Genomic DNA, 22,914 nt, shown 5'->3' on the forward strand with positions numbered 1-22,914 from the left:
TTGCCACATGGGCTCCTCAAATCTTTCAAAATGCTATCCTTGCACATGGCCACAAAGGTTGGCAATTTCTCTTTCAGGTGTCCCAAAACTTTAGCACACCATTCAAACTCCTTAAGTGTCAACCTAAATTTCTCTACAATCTAATTAGGTTGCATCAATTCAGAAGTGATAGGGTCCCAAATGTTGATCCAGGTATCCATACTTTGTTGTAAATCTTTCTTGAGAGCCTCAGGTGTCTGTGAATAGGAGCGATTTCAGGATCAAAAGCATAGGAAGACAAACAAATGCTACGAGCTAGAGAAGAGTCACTACTTCTAGACTTCCCCAAGGTGCCACTCAAATGTAGTAACTATTTTTAGCCAAGAGCTCACCATCGCCTAAGCTAAGTCAGATTCCAGAATTTTGATCCTGATATGTGAGCATGCCATAACATCTTGCCAATCCAAGTTCTCCCAGGTCAAACCATGTATCTTGGTAGTCAACACCTAGAATCGCAAGATAATCATCCAAGGTTGTTGTCCACCCAGCCTCTTAAGTTGACTCATCATCAAGGCTCGTGATTTGCCAAACAAAGCTTCAAGACTAGCTCCTCCTTATACTCTATTCTCAGTTAAGACATTCTAAGCAATGAGTGACTGAGATTTCCTGTCCTAATGCCTCCATAAAAAATCCATGAGCATTTTCTCAATCTTTTTCCATGTAGATTGATTGAACTGCATTAAGGAGGCCATGTATACTATAGTAGAAGCTAGCATGGCCTTAATGACTGTTAACTTACCTGCAAAGGACAATGCCACATGGAGCCACCTATCCATCTTGCCTTGGACCTTTTGATAGTGCCTGCCACAAACAAGTGAAACTAGTTCGGTTCTAACTTCTTGGGACCATGGCACTTATTGGTGGCAATAACTCCCCTGGCAAACCTTTATGGCTTGACGTGGCTTCTCAAGCGCATTCAAGGGAAGTAAGTGAATGTATGTTGCTAAAGCAATCATGGGGGTATCACTAGTTTGTTTTGTGGAAAGGGTTAATATAAAAGCTAAGCATGATTCTCACCCACTTGCAAAGGTTTTACCTCTGGCTTGCATAGTGAAAAACATGGATGCACTAATTCTTCGACAATGAATGGCAACATATGCTCACCTTTGTGTGGTGGGTACAACAAATATTGATGTGCAATTGTGCTTAATAACACTTCACTTTTGGGTAGAGCTAGTAGGGGTAGTGCGGACTGGTAGTGACAAAGGCTTATAATTTTGAGTATTATGCATCACATAAAGTTACACATGGTTAACAACTTCGTTATCATAGTGTAGATTGGGTGCACATGTACAACAAGATGCCAGATGGTTTCTAATGGGTGAAAGAGATGCATGAGGCATTCACTCGACAGCTTAGAATGAGAGTTGGGCCTAGGTTTTAGTCCACACTAGAATAACATTAGGAAGATGGACTGGCTGGAGGTGGCGTACACCTCCAGGCTAATGAGACAGCTAATAAAAAAAAGGAGAGAGAGAGAGAGAGAGACGAATCACGACGAGGAGAGAGAAGGGCGTTATGGAGATACGTGCCTAAATTTTAAACAAACGAGGCCAGGTAATGAACGGTATTGGTTCCATGTCATGCGAGAGGACTCAGGAGAGAGCGGCAAGCACGCAAAATGATTGATTCTCAGGAGTTCCCATGATAGGCAAAAGTCCGCGAGCTGGTGGGCCAAAATAATACATGCTCTCATTTCCACCATCCCGTCAGATATTTTCACACCGCCCGCAGCCCTTTCGACAAGTGGAAACGTCCTCCCTCCTTGCCTTCTCTCCTTAAAAACTATCCTTAGCGTAAGAGCAAGCTTCCATAACAAAGGGAAGGCTTGGGGGTGGGAATGGGAATGAGGCAAAGTTTTTGAAAGCAAACTTATGAAACACCTCCCTCATCCCTAACAAGCTTTTACCTTGTATCTATCAAATCCGACCATGGTCTTTAGCTACATGTTATCCTCTTCCTTCTACAAGATGAAACTAGACAAATGTGCGAGTAGTTCAAGGCGAGCGGTTCAAATTGTAGCATATACCTTACTTTCGTTCTTCACCACAATCTTAACCTTAAGCTCCCACCCATTCTAGCACAATAAAGTCAACTAATCAAATCCTTTTTACTTTTGCAAGAAACAACAAATTTACTAAACAACTAAGAAAAACTCTCGAGGTAAAAACATAAGATGAAACATGCATAGAGTTTCGATGCTACAACAAAGGATACAATATCAACTCTCATGTAAGGGTTGAGTGAAAAGCCAATCAAGCATATGTGACTCAAAGTAGAAGTAGGTGCCACTATCCCTAGCATAAAGGAGCACATCTCTCTTCCTCATGCTCTCAAAGTCACTCTATAGTCTCTCTCCCATTTCTTGGAAAGGTGTAACCTTTGCGAGACCCTTAGATCTATACAACACCCACACCACAAAAATCGTTCTCCATGAGTAAAATGTAGAGTGTGGTCAGCAAGAGGCAAGATCATGGAGGCTATGCTCAACTATTCCAAACAATACAATGTACCGTGTGAACCCATCCTATAAAAAGATTTGGAATGCCAATGGCCTAATAGACACTTAGTAATGATTGGTAGAGGTTGGCTTGCAATCTTTGGTTAGGTAAAGCCTTTGGCACTTGTTGTTGCCACATTTGAGTCAATCCCCCTTCATTGCAATCTCATGATAGGCGTTTGATCAAGTTGTATTTTGTTAGTCTTGTGGACAAACCTTTTTAGCTTTAGATGGACATCTTTATCCTTGTGGACAAATTTTTTTAACTCAAATGTTCAAAACACATAGCAATTTGCGCCCCCTCAATGCAAAGGGGCCCTATGAAGTGATGATTAACTTCACATGAGCTACAATCTTGACACTTGGACTTTCACATTATTGTTGCATTTTTTGTCATGCTAGTGTCACATGCCCATGACTGAGTTTGTGGATTTGATAGTTCTGCCTCAAGGCTATCATTTTCTAGTATTGAGATTTAGTAAAAAAGACCCTACTACCCTCTATTTTTAGTTCTAGTTCTTCTCCAAAATCTAGGTCAACTATCACTCATTTGAGAGCTCGAGTCCTTTAGGAAAAGTAGAAAGTTGTTGGAGTGTAGATAAGGAGTACAAAATAGTAGTTCAACTATTTTCCAAGAACTAATGTATATTCTTTCACATGTAGGGGAAACATCCTCCAAACTTACATCATGCAACAAAGGATCAAAGCCAAGATAAGCAACAAAATGCCAAAATTATGTGCTATAGAGATAGACACCTATGTCTCTCAAGCTAGAGAAAAATAGATGTATGGGAAAGTATGCTTCAAGATCTTGTTGAAGATATGAAAAAAAATAGCATTTAAAGCAAAGCCAAACTGTTGATGGAACCATCACCTCGCTCTAGTTGGGCTTAGTGTGTTGATGGCTAGGTGGAGTCGAGTTGAGTGAGAGCATGCTTACAAGCAATCTAATTGGTCAGTTGAAGTTATAGGGTTGTGTGATCGAGTGGTAGTCCATGAGGTCGAGGGGTAGGTGGAGGGCACTGGACTTGAGTGGTCCATTTATGTGCACAAGGCCATGAATAATGGTGATGACAAGCACACTAGTGAATGCTAGGCCACATAGTGGACACTAGTTCAAGTCATTAGAACAAGTAGGACATGAAGACATATGTCAGGGCCTAGTAAGTTGCACATTAAGAGAGGGATATTCCCTTACTCTCAAGTACAATCAAACCCAAGCAGTATCTTCCAAACTACTCTTTCCATGTGTGCACCTATGTGATTGGTTGCCAAATGGTTGAGTGGATAGCCAATATCCCCAGCAGCATACAAGGTACATGTGTGCATATCCTCTTCTTCTTGATGATACGACGGTGCTTCTCTAATCCGGCTCGATCCTTTTTCCTACTTCTTTGTCACATGTTGTACAGTGCGGTTGAGGTTCTATGGATAGCACTAGAGAAGGGTACTTAAGTGTCAAACTTGAGCGGAGAGGTGTACACTCAAGTGGATTTGAGAGAGTTGGAATGGTTGCTTTCAACTATGGGAAGGGGAAAATAGAGAAAATTTGGTACTTCTAGAGACCCCAAAACTTAGACCAATCCTTGCTTTGCAAATATAGGTTAATCATAAAGTGTAAAATGAGCCAACCAATAAATCTTGTAACCATAATATGTGCTACATAAGATTAGAGAGTTTGGATTTTTTAAAGTTTTTCAAAGTTCATTTTTCTATTCAAATTTCCTAACCTAATCTACTCTAATCTAGATAATCAACTATTTGAATAGATTATTCACCAATCTAATTTCCTAATCTAGCCATGTGAGTTTCAAAGTGAGCAAGGCACAAAAATGCAAGACTGGATCCTCGCAACTTTATCTTGCTCTCAAGCATACAGGCCTCCTATTCCACCACATGGTAAGAATGCAAGTGCCAATGGTGATTATGTCCTATGTCCCAACAATGGAACCAAAAATATCACCCCTAATGCTCAATGATGGGACATTAAGTGGATTCTTGTTCTTTCACGAGTTCAAAAGTATAGTGGCACAACCACCTCTCACATGGCTGGTTCACATTATAATCTCCAAGCCATTACGCTCTTTTCTCGCACAATCCCAATGCGAGTGAGAAAACAAACCACTAAAGGAGTTGTGCTAGACTCACCTTCGTGCATTATAGTCCAAATGCCATAGAATGTTCATTGGTGGCCTTACAATTCTTGTATCATTCCTTGATCCACTCCCACTACTCCAGGGCATCTCATCCAATGCAAGAGCAAAGAATTTGCAATCTCAACCTCACACTCTACCTCTCACCCTCCAATCTATGAAAGAAAAAGGGGAAGAAGAGAAGCAAAAAGAGAGAAGAGTGTCACTCTCCAAGTCCTTCACTGACACTCTCACTCTTCCTTGATCTCAACAAGAGGTGCACAAGAAAATGACATGGAAGCGAGGAGAAGGGTTTCCCTCAAAGTTGCACACACACAAATGAGCTCTTCCATTCACTTTTTGGTTTTTATGCATTAAGGTTAGGGTTTTCATCCAAAAGTTTGGCACCCTAACCATTGTAACTCTTTTTACTAGTGCTTTTTTATTTTACATACACCTTAGGTTAATTGGACATTTTTAAACCAAATTGAATAGAAGTTTCATGCCTTGAACTCTCCGATCCACTAAAGGTATTTTAAACTTTTGTCATATGCTACAATTTTCATGGGAGTGAGCCTAGCTCTCACGTACTACTACAAAAGTAATAATGCAATCATAATAAATAACTAAAGGTCATTGTATTTGTGCATTGCAAATGACATTGCCTAAATTAATATAATGCAACCCAAAAACATAATCCTTTTCTTGCTCTTTGAGAGTGACAAGCACATGCTCTCATCATTATGAAATGATATTATCCAAATATCTTTTTGTTATAGGAAGTGGTGTGGAAATGAACTTGTATCCAAATTTGTAGCTCTCATTGCGCCCTTTGTTTCTAGCTATAGAAGGCCTAAATCCAATACTGTATGCAAATGTTATGGCAAAAATATGATAGTGTTGTCAAGTTGTCATAACTATCCATGACTTCTATAGCATGCTCTGTATCCACTCAAAATGAATAAAATGGTTGCTCCTCGGTTAAATAAGTGCTCAATAAGGCTCAGTTAAGCCTTGAGAAGCTTCTCAATAAGCGCACAACAAGTTTGAACAAGCTAAAAGAAGGAAAGACTCAATGCATACCTTGAGAGGAAAAAACAATGGTTGCTATGAAACCTCAAGCTGAAGCTTTGAATCTGGGCTAAAGCAAAGGATGAAGAAGCTTCTTGAATGGTTGGTTTTAATATCAGTTGAAAGGTAGAGCTTGAGTGGAAGCATAAGTAAAAGTAAGAGCAAAGCAAGGGCTATGGCAATGAGAGAGAGAGAGAGAGAGAGAGAGAGAGAGAGAGAGTATGGGAACTCCAACAATCACAGTGTGTGATCAACCTTCCCTTATTCAAATGTCACTAAAAGAATAAAGAATGAAGTGTCAGTGATGGGTGCCTGCCACCTATAGTGTATAGGTGTGCATGTACTACTAGTGTAATGAACACAACGGTGGTTAGGCATAGGTGCCTTTACCCCCAACAAAATGAAACAATCACGTTCTTTAACCTTTTACAAGTTTTGAAGTAGAAGTTACCAATCCCTTATGAAGTAAAATGGCCCAATCCTCAAAAGGATAAAGAATGCTCCTAACAATCCATTTTGCTACCAAATTGTCTACTAGTGCCTCTAAGTTTGGAAGGCCTAGCTCCCCTTTTTCTTTAGGGAGTTTGCAATGTACATGTACTTCATGCCACCTTGGGAATAGTCTTATTGTTTTCACCACCACCCCATAGAAATATCATGCAAACTTATTCTAGTTCTTGTAGTGTTGTCTTGAGTAAATAGTGGAGGCTATTAAGATGTGAGCCCTTCCTACTAGATTACTTTGGAAGCATTTCCAAAACTCTAGTTTTTGACTCTAAACTAGCCATAACCCATTGCAAACTTTTATTTTGGGTAAATATAACTTCCATAGGGACACCTAAGAGTTTGAAAATTTGTTTATTCTCGATCTTTGAGCACCCTTTAACTATGAGCCTTGGCCTATTTTGGGGGGGTTGAGGCTCTTAATACTTTTTTAAAGGATTGACCACTAAACTTGAAGCTACACAAAATTCAACAATACATTGCCAAAAAGCCTTAACGGAGTTCTAATCATTATGCAGTGTTCCATTGCTATCATCAACGAACTGACTAAGCACAACCTCTTTATTACAATTTGATAGACAAATACTAGCATCAAACTTTGATTTCATTTTAGCCATCTTAATGCATTTGGACAAGGCACATAATAGGGGGCATCCTTGCGTTATGGATTTTCTTGGGGGGCAATCAACAAGGGGGGGGGGGGGGGGGGGGATTTCCCGTGACACATACTCTAGATGAATGATACCATCACAAAGTTAATGATCATTTTAATAAACCCCATGTCATGTAAGGATTGAAACACAAAATCCCATTCCATACTACTATTATGACTTGTCAAAATCAAAATTCAAGAGGGAAAAGTCGCTTTGTATCTAGTGCCTGGTTCATATCCTTCTAGAAGGCATTGACAGAGTCTAGGATGTATCTTGTGCCTGGTTCATATCCTTCTAGAAGGCATTAACAGAGTCTAGGATGTATCTACCCTTAAAGAACCCTCTTTGTATCTTGTGCATGATTCATATCCTTCTAGAAGGCATTGACAAAGTCTAGGATGTATCTACCCTTAAAGAACCCTCTTTGCTCTCTCTTAATCCACATATTTGCTTGTTTAGAGATCCTTTTAACAAGAGCTTTTGCAAAAATCTAAGAAGCTAAGGTGAGGCAAGCAATTGGTCTTCAATTGTAGAGGAGTGTCTTAGGTGTAAAGACTTATTGTTATTAATATAATTTGTATAGAATTATGAAAAGAAACATGAAGCCCTTTAGAATGGAGACTTCCTCCATGTGAGGGGAGATTCCTTTTATATGTTGGAAACCTCTTGGGGGTGGTTCCTTCCTTTCCTCTAAAGTTTCCCATGAGCTATGGATAGCTAGTGGGAGCCTTTGCTAATGGGGTCTACCAGATGGACACTTGTCAATCTGATCGATCGTTCCCTCTCGAGTTTCAAGTTTGCAGACAAAACACGTAAAAAATAGCAATATGCATATCACAAATGGTGTCAAATTTCAATCCTGCGACAGGCAGACCCAGATGTTTTTCTTTTTGTAGTGGGGTTTAATCATTCATACGAGGCTTTTTAAGCTAAGCAATAGATGCGAAACTGGCATCCCATAATCAATGGTGAACATGGTTTGGTGGAAGGTTCTGTGAGAAAGTCAGAGAGTCTCTGTGGAAAGGTAATGGTCCTCCGATAATTTAAGTGCAGGGCATGCACTTTGGGTATGTTTGTCCTCTGATACCGCATCGTCCTTCTCTCTGCCTCCATCAGAACTTCAGAAGGACGGACATGGTGGGCTGCATTTGTTGTCAAGATTCTCACACACGAGAGAGAGAGAGAGAGAGAGAGAGAGAGAGAGAGAGATAGTGTGTGTGACAGTGTGTGTCTGTGTGTCTCTCTCTCTGTAGACTCTAGAGAGTGATTGTTTCCTTTGGGGGATGAGAGAGAGAGAGGATTGTTCCTTTTTTGCAACCTGCCTTCCTCCATTGTCTCACGTATCGGTCCTTTGCCATGCCCTTCTGCTCCATCGAAGCATCATCGGCCTGGCCCTGCTCAACTTCGAGCTCCGAGAGAGATTAAACAAGCTCAGAGCTCAAAATGGAGGGTTCTATCAAAGCGCCTGCTGACCCGGTACTGGGACCCGAAACAACCCTCCATCGGGCCGGAACCACATTGTCACCTGAGACATTACCGCGCCTGCTTCGCATGCTCTCCGCAGGGGACTTGTCATTCATAGCAAGAGGCTCCCCTGACCCCAGTGTACATGCGGGCACTGATATGAGTGTTCAGGGCCTCGATGATGCAGTTAGATCGTCATTCGATCAGACATTTTTGCACACTGGAGTCGGTCATGGAGGCCTGGATGCATCATCGAGTCATCAAACCGCGCCAGTCTCTCCAACAGATGGCTGCACTGCAGTTGACATCTCAAAGCTTATGGCTGATGGCAAAACCACCGGACACAGCGCTGGTCTTACCCCCAAATCAATCCTCTCCGCAGCAAGAAGGGCTATGACACCATCCCCGCCTCACAGAGTTCAAGGAGAGCTGTCAAAGAAGGTCTCTTTCAATAACCATAGCCCTACTTCTGATGCCTCCAAGCCGCAATCTCAGCCTTATGTACCTCTGAAGACCAGGATGCTAGGAGCCAGGAGGAAATTTTACTCACAGCCAATGCCAGCCGTTGCCAAACACTCCACCGCGATGAACGGAGGGGAATCCAAACATGGTGCTCCAGTTCGTCGATGCACATCACACACTCTGGAAGGTGGGAAATCAGAGAGATACATGATTTTCAGAACAAAATCAAACAAACACGATCGGTCATTTAGGCGCACAGATTCCACACAGCAGCGAGATGAGAAAGATTCATCAAGCGAGCAGTCTAAGAAGGGGATTGATGAGAACAAGCCTGTGCCTGCAGGGCGCTACTTTGATGCTTTGAAAGGTCCAGAGCTGGAAATATTGAAGGTAAGAACACGTCGAGACTTATTTCACATTCATGTCACTCGTCATGATCCATGGGTTGATGCAGAGCCTTGGTTGTGTCATCAAATCACTCATTGCCAGGAAACTTTTATGCCTCTTGATACAGAACTAAGCTTTGTAGCTCAAAGTGTAGCAACCTGTTACAGTTTTCATAATTCTTACATCTGTCTTTCTTCTTTTTCTCTGATCTGTTCTTTCTTTGGAGACCAACTCATTTTAGACAAGCATGCTGAATATGATCCAGATCTCACTCCCCTTATCTCTTGTTTTCTTTTTCACTGTAATTTGCACTAAATGCAAAGACATATGCACGTGTGCATATGCATGGCCTTCCCTGCATTTCACATGCTCTGTGATGATCAGTAGTGTGATCATTGTCTGACTGGTCACACCTGCGATTCATGCGTTGATAAAAATAATTGTCATAGCATCTAGGCTTTTATTGGAGTATTCATTATGACTGCGTGATGTAAATAAACATTTTATCCAAATCATACAGGATTCAGAGGAGCTGCTGCTTCCACATGATGAACGCTGGCCATTTCTTCTCCGTTTCCCGATAGGGTGCTTTGGTGTATGCCTTGGATTGAGTAGTCAAGCAATCCTTTGGAAGGCATTGGCTACAAGCCCCTCCATGAGTTTTCTTCATATACCATTGACAATAAATCTTGTCCTGTGGTGTCTAGGTCTTCTCTCACTTATCTGCATCTTTGCTGTATATGCTTTAAAGTGCCTGTTATACTTTGAGGCTGTGAGGCGAGAGTATTACCATCCAGTCAGGGTGAACTTCTTTTTTGCTCCATGGATAGCATGCATGTTTTTGGCCATTGGGATTCCTCCTTGCATTGCTACTACTGTGAGTCCAGCGTTGTGGTGCATATTTATGGCACCCATTTTCATGTTGGAGCTGAAAATATATGGGCAGTGGCTGTCAGGGGGTGAAAGGAGGTTATCAAAAGTAGCAAACCCATCTACTCATTTGTCCTTGGTGGGAAATTTTGTGGGGGCTTTATTGGCAGCCATAGTTGGCTGGAAGGAGGCGGCCGTTTTCTTCTGGGCTGTTGGTTGCGCCCATTACTTGGTCCTTTTTGTGACTCTTTACCAAAGGTTGCCTACTGCAGAAGCTCTACCCAAAGAACTACATCCTGTGTTTTTCCTCTTTGTTGCAGCACCGAGCGCAGCCAGTGTCGCCTGGAAGTTCATCGTTGGCGACTTTGATCACGTTTCAAGGACTGCATACTTCATAGCATTGTTCCTGTATTCATCCTTGGTAAGCCTGAGTGCTAAATTGGATTGCAGCTTCATTCTTGTCCATTTATGCAAAGAATCATTGATTTAACCAGCTTTCATCAAGCAGTGATGATCTTTGTGTTGTATTGCTGCACGTGCAATTTACAGCTGATTATACTTCCCTGATTTTGTAGGTGGTTCGGATCAACTTCTTTCGTGGATTCCAGTATGACACCTTCCTCACTGTTTTTCTCTCACATCAATGATCCACATAGAATTTTGATGTCCTGTTGCAATCTATTTGCAGGTTTTCCATAGCATGGTGGGCATACACATTTCCAATGACCGCTTCTGCCATTGCGACAATTCATTACTCCTTGGAGATCAGGCATCCCATCACACAAGTATTAGCAGTTATGCTGTCACTGATCTCAGCTGCTACAGTCTTCACCCTTTTCGTAACCACAATACTACATGGTGTGTTATGGGATTCTTTATTTCCGAATGATGTAGCCATTGCCATCAGTAACAGGAAGCAGAGAAGGAAGCACAAGGGGAAATACTTGGATTCCTTGGATAAGCCAGACGGCCATACAAGTGGATTTGGCGACTACTTCAGCAATGGAGATGGTCCACTTCAAGAAGGATTGATGACTGTTGAGTCTGATCCCCTTCCATTGAAGGAAGCGGGAATCCAGGTTCGAACTCCTGGCTGATTGGTTGGGTCCTTGCAGGCTCTGTAACTATTCCTCAACACAAGCAGTGTATGGTGATGCCAAGACCTGATGATGCCAGATGGGCTGATGGGTCCTTGCAGGCACTGTAACTATTCCTCAACACAAGCAGTGTATGGTGATGCCAAGACCTGATGATGCCAGATGGGTTGATGGGCAAATGAGCTGATTATATACATTCTTCTGTGTACTGCGCTGAATCAAGTAGCATTTGAAGGAATCTGTATGTTAAATGGAATAGACCTGACGACTGTGAGCATATGGATGTTGTGCACAAGAGGTATTTAATGTTTGTACGAAGAGTGGCACTTGGGGCAAACCTCATCCCTTCCGAAAACAGAACACAACCCCCTCGCCCCAAACACACACACACACACACATTTTTGTGAAACAGACGTTCTGATTAAGTCAATTTTGATGCTACCAGGAAGGGGAGCACCAGGAAAGGAAAAAACCTCTTAGGAGCTGTAGATATAATCCTAAACAACCAAAGGGTATAGCTGATCAACTTTGCTTCCAAGGACGAACAAGCTATGTGGGAAAAGAACATCCATCACATCATGTATAAAATATGTCTCTTCTAAAGCTAGTGAATAGGCTTTTCTTGGTTCTTGCAAAGTAAGAGGTAAATTAAACATCCTACTCCAATGAATGCTTTAAACATGCATGGAGTTATCAAGTAGTATTTGTATAGGTGTCCAAATCCTATTAGCCCAAATTTGCTTCTAAGAATGAACAAGCTATGTGGAAAAAGAACATCCATTAGTTTTACCCTTACAAAAACCAAAATATATTCCCAATAAGTGAGACCAATTCTCAAAGTTGAGCTCTCAAGTCGTCAATGGATAAAAGAATGAACACATTCTTGACCTTCCACATCTTCAGCTAGGAAATGAACTCTTGATTAGTGCAAAGCAAGAGGTGAATTAAACATCTTGCTCCAATATGAATACATCCAAACACATTGAATTCCTACGCAAGTTGAGGTTCTGTAGGTGTCCATTTCAATCAGCCAAAGTTTACTTCCAAGGAAAGATCAAGTTGTATGAAGAAAGGATGGATATTGAAATTACCCTTAAAACCACAATGACTAGTAGTTAAGTTGTAGTTTAGACTACATAGGTAAACTCAAACCACATTGTTAGGTAGTTATGAGAGAATTTAAACTATTTAGGTAACCACAAACTACAATGACAAGTAGTTTAAGCTAAAATGTAGACTTAAAACAACCTAGCCAATCACAAACTACATTGACAAGTAGTTAAGTTGGACTTTTGGACTACCTATGAAATTTATATTAAGATGACCTAGCTAATCACAAACTAAAGTGATAGCTAGTTAAGGTTCTTACAAACTCACAAACTTCAATAATAAGTTTTTAAAGAGTGAATTTCAACTACTTACAAAATTGCAAACTACATTTATGACTAATTAAGGCAAAATGTATACTACCTAGGTAATCACAGACTATAATGACAAGTAGTCTAAGGTAGAATTTAGTTTACCTAGGTAATCAACTTGTTGAATTCTTGGGCCAAGTTCTACCAATCGTGATATGAATGTTACTATTCCTATTTTTTGTACCCTGCTTACCTAATAGTGTATTATACTTGCTTTTGGCATGTGGCAAGGAGCCTAGACTATTGGGTCAAAGAATTATGTTTGTATTGCAATGCATGGGGTGTTGATTGGCATTTATGGTGAGCATGAGTAGCTTGTTTTGGGATCTATATACATCAATTACACTTGTAGTAGCCTTAAGTGATCAATAGAGTGTTGTGCACCCATTTGGTAGTAATGCAAGTTTTAGGGTTAGTTTATTTACAATGTTTTTATGCCATAGGTGGGAGCCCTTGCATTTTAAAAAAAAGTTTAGCATGCCATTGCACACTTTCTAAGTTGTTGACCGGCAACAATAGCTTCTTGTCTTGGGCTAGTGTAAGTTGTTCTAGTAGATGTTCTTTTGCTATGTAGACATGGGTGGTTGGATGGATTTATTAGTGATAGCCGTCTCTCTCTCGTGCTAAAAGCAAAGATTACTCTAGCCCTAGAGAGGTTAAGTGTGGATGCATTGGTTGGTGTAGTAAACTTGGCATTGTGTTTTCAATTTCAAAGGGGAACCTGGTACGATTTCTCAATTCACATCTTTTCCATTAGAAAGAATGCAAAAAAGTATTGGGATGCTCTTAGTTTCAATGCTCACCATCAGTTTTCACATGCCCAATACTGAATAGGATAAGCCTTCGGATGGATTTAGCTTTGCATTAAAGGGTATTGGTGAGGGCTAACTTACCTCCAAAATTTGTATGGTGAAGTATTGGAGTTTGAGCCTTTGTCAATGAAAGTGTCAATTAGGACTTCCTTTGAAGTAGTGAGTTTAAGACGTAGATAAGATGGTGGCACAACCATCTCAAATTTTTCATTGAAGTCACTAGTCACAACTTCTCATAGTTTGCAATTCCGTTTTTGGGGTGTTTGCAATCTTATTGTTATCGATGTTGGTGGGTTTTATGGGCTATTTGTGTCGAAGATGCCCAGAGAGATAATATTTCTCAATGTGGCTACCATTAAAGTGGTCACGATCCTTTTGCCATCAAGGGTTTCAAGTTTCACGTTTTTAGTACGGCTGATATTGCAAATGTACTAGGGTCCAAATCCTTTAAAATTTAAGTTATTACTTGTGTCCCTTTGGTGCACATATCGGATGCCGTAAACGTGCGTAGTGAGCGTCAGAAGGTCCCCAAGAACAAAAGAACTCTACTTTTTGCATAAAACTCAAGGTAGAAAGCATGCACGACATGAACAAGAGACCAATTGGGTGCAATCTTCCCCCATGCCTTGTGTGAGCATTTCACAAAGCATGTATTTTTATGTATTAATCATCTTCAAGCTCAAATAATAGCCCAAATTACAAAATAGCACGCTTTTGGCTTTTGAGTTTGCTTTAGTGCCAAATAAAAATAAAGCTAATGGACGGGCGCCCAAGAAGTCTGGCATACCCAATACAATGTCCAAATACAAATATCATAATCGTGCGCCCATGCGCATACAAAAATAATAAATAAATATCCAACGCCTTAATAAATAGGCGCGACAAAATATAGGCGCCATGCCTAAAGTATGCGCCCATCAAAATATAGATGATAACTCGAATACACGCTATCCTCCAATGCTTTCCTCCGCCACTGCTGCTATCTCTACACATCAACTGAAGCATTCACAATCGTTAGTAAAATAATATAATTAAATCGATAAAAGTGAATACCTAGCAGTCTTCAGCTACATAAATAAATCAATTGGTTAGAAATCAATCCTAACCTTAATTTATCACGAGTGTGCACTCTAAACTCATAAACGTTTATTAATTTAATATGTATTTTGTGGAATCACCCGCTATGGAATCACTCACGTACACACTAAATTAATGAAACGCCCGAAAATGATAGGCGTCCCCATCGACTTCTCGCACAAAGAATCCACTTTGTGTATGAGCCCCGATAATAAAAGTTTATGGAATCCACCGTAAAACCTCACGGAATCCATCGTGAATTATGCCTCCTGGCATCATATCCCTGGGGTGGGATAGCAATTGTCCTCAATTGCTATTAGCTCAATGTGGAGCTAACAGAGTGGGGAAAGCATTTAAGTCTCTAGTGTGCATCCATTGGGCCTCTTCAACAGGATGGTTTTTAAATTTGATCAAATATCTAGAATATCTACGGCCAGTTCTAGTGGTCATTAAGTCAATATCTATAATAGCCTCAGGTTCAAGGATTTCAGTCTCTTCATCTAACAAAGGTGGGTTTTTATAGACAGGGTGTATAGGTAATTGGCCTCTAAAGGGTCGTAATAAACTAATGTGAAAGGTATTGTGAATTTTTCAATGTGGTGGTAGTTCTAACTTAAGTGCATTGTCATTGATTTTGTGTATGATCTTGAATGGTCCATAGAATCTAGGTGCTAATTTCACAACTGGGTGTTTTTCTACACTTTGTAATCTATGTTTTTCTATTTTTAACCAAATATAGCCATCAACTTTGAAATGCATGGTTTGTCTTTTCTTATTTTCTTGCTTTGTATATGATTGCTGGGCTTTGGCAATCATGTCTTTAACTTCATAAAAAATAGTAGCGTGCATGTTAGCAATATCATCAACACTTTGAATTTTATTTGATAACGATGCAATAGGTGTAGACAATAACCATAAATAACTTCAAACGGTGCTTTCTTTGTAGCTGTGTGTGGTATATTGTTATATGCAAACTGAAGTAAATGTAGATATGTATTCCATGTGTGTGGTTTAGAAATAGTGTATGCACGTAAAAGATCTAAAATAGTACTGTTAGTAGCTTATGTTTGACCACTAGTTTCAGGATGAAATGCAGATGAAAAATCGATCTTTGTTCCTAAGTTAGCAAACAAAGTAATCCAAAAATTATTATAAAATCTAGAATTACGATAAAAAATAATAACTTTTGGTAAACTATGATTAGTAAACACAGTTTTCAAAAACAATTGAGTTGCCTGAGATGCAGTTAAAGTTTTCTTGCATGGAATGAAATATGCTTGTTTACTAAACTTGTCTACAACAGTCCAAATCATATCATGGTTAGCTTTAGTGTTAGGTAAACCGGTAATAAAATCCATAGAAATGTGTTCCCATGGTTTTGATGGAATAGATAAAGGCATAAGTAAACCATACTGTTTACCATGATGTCTCTTAACTCTTTGACAAACTAAACATTCAGAAACAAAGTTAGATACATCAGTGTCCATATGTGGCCAATAAAAATCTTCAATCAATGTACGCAAAGTAGAGATAATACCTCTATGACCTTGATATGGAGGACAATGAATCTCATTCAATACAAATGATCTAAATGGAACTGTAACACATAATCTCTTTTCGTAAAACATGAATCCATCATTGTAAGACAATGAATCAATATGAATCCAGTTATTTTCAACTAATTTATTCCAATCAGCTTGAAAAGTAAAATCCTGATGATAAGTATCTTCTTTCATTAGAATAAGGGAATCAAATGATATGACAGAAATATTATGAATGGTCGATCTTCTACTTAAAGCATCGGCTACTACATTCTCTTTTCTGGGTTGATATTGGATAAGGGGATGAAAACTTTGAATGAAAGATGCCCATTTGATATGTCGGTCAGAGATTTGGGGTTGACTAAGGAGATGTCTAATGCTTTGTTGGTCAGTCTTAATCATAAACTCAGAACCCATTAAGTAATGTTTCCATTGTCGTAAAGCTTTTACAACACCTAACAATTCCTTATCATATGTAGAATATTTAAGCTCGGATGGTTTCAATTTACAAGTAGAATAGGCTATGGGATGATTATCTTGCATAAATACGGCTCTTATTCCAGATCCGCTAGCATCAGTAACTACTAAAAAGAATGGTCTGTTGGAATCAGGTAGTTGTAATACAGGAGCATGGGTTAATGCATGTTTCAATAAATTAAAATATTTTTATTGATTATCAGACCAATGATAAACAATACATTTCTTTAAAAGTTTAGTCAAAGGCAAGGCAAGTAATGAAAAATTTCGCACAAACTTTCTATAAAAACTAGCAAGACCTAGAAAAAAACGTAACTCATGCACATTTTTGGATATGGGCCAATTTAATATTGCTTCTATCTTCTTAGGGTCAACCTTAATACATTTTGATGTAACAATATGACCTAAATACTCGATTTCTGTTTGAAAGAATTCACTCTTTTTCGGATCAGCATACAATTGGTTATCTTTTAACAACTTGAAAACTAAAGACAGATGTTCATAATGCTCATGGTCATTTTTACTGAATATCAATATATTATCAAAGAATACTATAACACAATGCTGATATTTCAAAAATATGCGATTCATCATTTGACTAAATGTAGCAGGTACATTAGTCAATCCAAAGGCATCACTAGAAATTCATAATGTCCAAATTGTGTTCTAAATGCAGTTTTGAATATATCAGATTTATCCAATCTCACTTGATGATAACCAGATTTAAGATCTATCTTACTGAATATGGCAGAACCTTGTAGTTTATCCATAATATCATCTACCCTAGGAATTGGATATCTATTCTTTACAATAATTTTATTCAGGGCACGATAATCCATGCACATGCGATAAGTATTATTATTCTTTTTAACCAGTAAAATAGGTACGCCAAATGGAGAACTACTAGGTCTAATTAATCCTCTATTTAACAATTCTTCTACTTGATTTTGAATTTCTTTCTGTTCAATTTGATTATGCCTATATGGTGCTTTACATGGTAGTTGTGTACCAGGAATTAAATCTATTTTGTGATCTTCAGGACGTGAAGCTATAGTCAAGGTGGTAAATCATCAGCAAAGCAATCTTTAAATTGAGTAAGGAATTCTGTATGCCTAGGATGCATATGTTTTTTTTAGCTTGAAGTTCATTCACCCAAATTAAATAAGATTTACTACTTTTATGTAATGCACGTTTAGCTTGAGTATGAGTAAGCAGTGGAAAATTATTGGATGTGTGCATACCATGCAATGTAATTTGTTTTCCTTGAAAACAAATTTTAATTAAATGTGTGGAATAATCTATGACAGGATTATACTGATGACGCCAAGGCATACCTAGGATAATATCACTGGACTGCAAAGATACAACTAGGAAATTTTTACGTTCAGTATATTCACCAATTTTAATTTCTAAGTTATGCACCTCGTGTGTTCCATTATATCTTGTGCCTAAGAATGTTGCTTTAATGCGATAATGTGTAGAAATAGTTTGTAAATTCAATTCTTTCACTAACTTTGCAGAAATAAAATCATGTGTACTACCATCATCATGTAAAATAATCTTTTCTTTTCCATGCACTAAACATTTCATTGTCAACAAAGAATGTGGAGTTGGCATATCTGGTAAAATATTTGAAGAAGTAGCAATGTCGTCTTCATCTTCCGTAAAGTCAGGCATTTCCTCACGTTCTTCATCTTCCATTATTCCAAGATAATTGATATGGACAGGTGGCTTCTTTGATTGGTAATTGGCTGCTAGATGTCCAGGTTGATGGCATTTGTAACAAACTATAGGTTTAGCTTTGGATACATTGTTGGCAATGGCAGGAAGTCTAGGAATATTGAGATTTGGCTGTGAGGATGGCTTAGGGTTTGGATTGGTATTGGATGGCAAAGTAGGTGGTTTTATCCAAGACTTACGAAAAGATGATGAAGGAAAACAAGTTTGATTGAATCTTCTAAAATTTGAATTGTATTGCTTGGAACCATAGTTACCATTTGCTTGAAATTGTTGTGGACGCTTGTCTCTTCCTCGAATCTTGTCTTCAGTGTCATGAGCCAAAGAAATTGCATCTTCAAGGGTTGTAGGCTTGAACATATTAACTTCATCGTAGTAATGTCCAAGTAAGCCAAACATAAACTTGCGTTTGTGAGTTGCTTCAAGTACATCTTCAAGCATTCGGAGTTGCAGTAGGGCATTCCAAAAACGTTCAGCGTATTGAGAAATAGGCTCATGATCTCATTGTTATAGAAGATCCCATTGCTTTATGGCTTTTTCATGAAATTGAAGAGGAAGGAAGTTCTGCAAAAACTTCTTTTTGAAAATCTCCCAGGTAGTGGGACAATTAATGCTCTTGTGAATCACAGTCCACCAAAGAGATGCTCGATCGACTAAATGATTAGTAACACATTTAATTTTGTCTTTTTCAGCGTATGTCTCTTCATGAAAGTAATCATCAAACTGACTGATAAATGCAAGTACAGTCTTTCCATCTCGAGTTCCATTGAAAGTACGAAATTTGAAATTTCTTTTACTTATCTTTGATCTTTGCAGATGGATTGAGCTTCAAGCGTCGCATCGATGGTTCGTCGGATAAGATCTTCGGGTTGTGGTTCATCTTTGTGGGTAGTAGATCGTTGCAAATTGGCCAATTGAACTTGCAAAGCTTGTCGGGCTCTTCGTTCTTCATCAAGCTACATCATAATTAAATCCAACTTTTGTTCCATCGTAGGTTCATGTAAATCACCTTCTGCCATTAAATCGTCCATATTTTATTCCGTCATCCTGTAAAAATCCAAAAGACATCACACTCTCGAAATCCAATTAGCAGGATGAGCGTAGCTCAAAGTCGCGTATACAAGGCTTATATATTTTTGTTTGGCTTTTACGGTCTTCGTCCTTTGCGGTTGTGGGATTTGTAGTCTTCATAGAAACTGTATATGACCTTCTGCGTATGCTGAAAACTGGTTCAGCAAGTTTGCGTATGTGAACAGAGTCTTCCAAAGAACAATTTTGTAGTTCTGTGCTTCTGCACAGGAACAATCCTTATGGGAGTAATTGAGATAAGTCAGTTTTGATCCTTGTGGACTTGCAGAATTTGCAGAGTAAGTAAGTTTGAACTTGCAGAACTTGGTAGACTAGGAAGACTTTAGTGATTAAGCTTTTGTAAAGCTTTAATGACTTAGACTTTAGGAATTATTAAGCTAACTGTCGTCGATTCGAAATTTAGGAGGGGGGTTGCTGTTTTTCGCCGCCGAATCCGTCCAGGAGATGGCGCGATACCAGACGGAAGGATTTAGGCCCCTTAAGCTTTTTAAATAAGCTTATTAAGCTTACTTAAGCTTTTGACTTAAGCTTAAACTTTTTAAAGATATGGAAGCTTATCTGTTGACTGTGAAAAAACGACTTGTAGTGAGAGATGTAGGAGTGGTCCTTCGCTTCCTCAGGCCGGACCTTTGCGATCAGAGACTGTAGACAGAGGTTCTTGATCGCCAGGAATCCACCCGTATCGACCGTTCACGATGAAACTGACTGTAGAGCTCTATCGTTCTAGGAGCTCCGCCTTCGCACAAGATGGGCAGCGATTGGAAGCTCTCCATCTCAGCTTGGCTCTGATACCATTGGTGCACAGATCGGATGCCGTAAGTGCGCGTACTGAGTGTCAGAAGGTCCCCAAGAACAAAAGAACTCTACTTTTTACACAAAACTCAAGGTAGAAAGCATGCACGACATGAACAAGAGACCAATTGGGTGTAATCTTCCCCCATGCCTTGTGTGAGCGCTCCACAAAGCATGTATTTTTATGTATTAATCATCTTCAAGCTCAAATAATAGCCCAAATTACAAAATAGCATGCTTTTGGCTTTTGAGTTTGCTTTAGTGCCAAATAGAAATAAAGCTAATGGGCGGGCGCCCAAGAAGTCAGGCATACCCAATACAATGTCCAAATATAAATATCATAATCGTGCGCCCATGTGCATACAAAAATAATAAATAAATATCCAACGCCTTAATAAATAGGCGCGACAAAATATACGTGCCATGCCTACAGTATGCGCCCATCAAAATATAGATGATAACTCGAATACACGCTATCCTCCAATGCTTTCCTCTGCCACCACTGCTGCTATCTCTACACATCAACTGAAGCATTCACAATCGTTAGTAAAATAATACAAATAAACCGACAAAGGTGAATACCTAGCAGTCTTCAGCTACATAAATAAATCAATTGGTTAGAAATCAATCCTAACCTTAATTTATCACGAGTGCGCACTCTAAACTCATAAACGTTTATTAATTTAATATGTATTTTGCAGAATCACCGGCTATGGAATCACCCACGTACACACTAAATTAACGAAACACCCGAAAAGGATAGGCGTCCCCATCGACTTCTCACACAAAGAATCCACTTTGTGTATGAGCCCCGATAATAAAAGTTTACGGAATCCACCATAAAACCTCATGGAATCCACCGTGAATTATGCCTCCTGGCATCACCCTTGAGTGAGGAGAGGAGAACTAAGTCTCCCTAATCAAATGATCTTTGTTGCATGTGTTTATTGAATCAAACCTTTCTATGGGCTTTCTCTACAATGAGTGCATGGATGAAAGTTGGGTTTCTATTAGCCATTCTAATTTAGTGAGTCACTTAAACTAGGCTTTGTTTCCTTCTTAACATTCTTGTATTGAAATGTGCAAGTTGGGGATAAAAAACCTACAAGCATGAGAGCATCAATGCATGGAAAACTTGAAAGGGTTGTGTAGTAGTTACATATAGTCTAAAATCTTATTCATTGACTTGGCCTAGCCATTTGATTGTGGTTAATATGCTGTTAGTTTCTTGTCAATGATCAAGAACATAGAAAGTAGGTGCTCCATGATTTTATAAAATAACAACTCCAAGATAACACAAATGTTCAATGTGTTAGTTGCAAACCCATTCTTAGACGTGACATGACCCATAATGATGCCATGTTTTATCCAAAACTAACATTTTAGTGGATTCAGTGATATTTGATATTGCTTGCATTATTGAAAAACCGCTCAAAGTTACTCCAAGTGTTCGTCCTATAAGGAATTAAGGGAGAGGTCATCCACAAATACTTTGAAGTACTTGCAAAGCATGACCTTGAAGATTGTACACATTAGGCACTAGAAGACTATAGTTGCATTTGTCAACTTGATTCGAGCTTTAACTTCACTCTTACTACTCTTGTATCCATAAACAATCCTTCTATCTTTTGGGGCTTTCTGCTTCTTGCAATTTGTTCTATGGTCTTGTTGTCAAAGTAATAGTATTTGGAATCATCAATTTAATGGTCCTCACTTTCCTGGTTTGTAAAATATTTCTTAATATCACTATCTTCTTCTGTTGAGAGATCGAGCTCCACTCGTGATATGCCAGGGTGACCGTTGTGCATCTATGTCACCGACTTGTTAGTTGCAGATGCGGTTGGTACACCGCCCATGAATAATAGCTACATGATAGCTATCCTTATCTACTCTAGTTCGTGGCTCAGTTAGTATGCCACCTTAGTTAGTTGAGTTTGGTTTGAGACCCATATATAGGGTTCTTCTATTTCCTTGTACTAGAGTTTTTTTGGCTTACACAACTAAGAAGAGGAAAACTGTTTTCAGCCTCCACCTGTGTGTGTATTCCCCCATTGTGCAAGCAAGAAAGCTACAAGTGAGACTCCTTCCTTCTCTCCCACAATCATGACATGGTATCAGAGCCTTGTTCGTGGTAAGGAGCTCAAGAAAGCAAGCCAAGCTCGCGGTGTTCTGGTAAGAGGAGCAGTGTTGCTTTCATTTTCTGTTTTGGGAGCAGATCTCTGCAGGTAGCACAGCCAAAAATTGCAAGAGTGCATTGTCTCAGGTTGAGATGCCCTTCGCGATGAAGCAAGAGGACAGTATATGCTGCGAGCAAGGGATTTAGCCCTTGGCGACCCTGTTTTTTTGATTTGAGGCCATTTCGGGGCCTGTTTTGGAGGCGGAAGTTTTCTGCACGCACTCAGGAAAAGGCCCAGTTTTATGCTGTGCGACCACTGTTCTACAGGTCGGTGAAAAGTTACTGTAGAAATTGCATCGTATGCTTGTGTGCAGAGACATTGGGAGTTACAGAATTATCCTTGTTGCCTGTTGATGCAAAATCGTCACTAGGAAGTGACTGTGTGGTCAAATACCACTTTCGTCAGTTTTGCAGATTAGCCCTTGTGAGGCTGAAGTTGTGTTCTTTGCAATGACAGAACTTTTTGCAGTGTTCTGTAATGGCGTCTGATTCTCTCTCACAGATTGTCACTGAAAAGCTTGACAAGAACAACTTCCAAGCATGGAAGTTTAGAATGACGAATTTCCTTATGGGAAAAGGATATTGGGAATTTGTTACAGGAAATGAAGAAGAACCA

General features: G+C 39.4%; 1 protein-coding gene across 1 annotated transcript; it reads left to right on the top strand.

Annotated features, from left to right (window-relative positions):
- The first annotated feature begins 7,816 nt into the window (after positions 1-7,816).
- Positions 7,817-11,468, top strand: LOC148034625 (guard cell S-type anion channel SLAC1-like). Its single transcript, XM_087679554.1, has 4 exons — positions 7,817-9,215; positions 9,733-10,503; positions 10,658-10,689; positions 10,771-11,468. The coding sequence occupies exons 1-4, from the start codon at positions 8,343-8,345 to the stop codon at positions 11,177-11,179; spliced, it is 2,085 nt and encodes a 694-aa protein (XP_087535680.1). The 5' UTR covers positions 7,817-8,342; the 3' UTR covers positions 11,180-11,468.
- The last annotated feature ends 11,446 nt before the right edge of the window (positions 11,469-22,914 follow it).

The sequence above is a fragment of the Lygodium microphyllum genome, chromosome 6 (genome assembly GCF_053477565.2).
Source record: "Lygodium microphyllum isolate KBCC chromosome 6, Lygodium_microphyllum_v1.1.10, whole genome shotgun sequence".
NCBI classification, from domain to species: domain Eukaryota; kingdom Viridiplantae; phylum Streptophyta; class Polypodiopsida; order Schizaeales; family Lygodiaceae; genus Lygodium; species Lygodium microphyllum.

What these genes read in the sequence shown, in the direction of transcription:
- LOC148034625 (XM_087679554.1), top strand. Translation starts at nt 8,343, where the DNA reads ATGGAGGGTTCTATCAAAGCGCCTGCTGACCCGGTACTGGGACCCGAA. An exon ending in TGTTCCTGTATTCATCCTTG is followed by an intron (nt 10,504 to 10,657) that starts GTAAGCCTGAGT and finishes CTGATTTTGTAG; the next exon opens with GTGGTTCGGATCAACTTCTT. An exon ending in AACTTCTTTCGTGGATTCCA is followed by an intron (nt 10,690 to 10,770) that starts GTATGACACCTT and finishes ATCTATTTGCAG; the next exon opens with GTTTTCCATAGCATGGTGGG.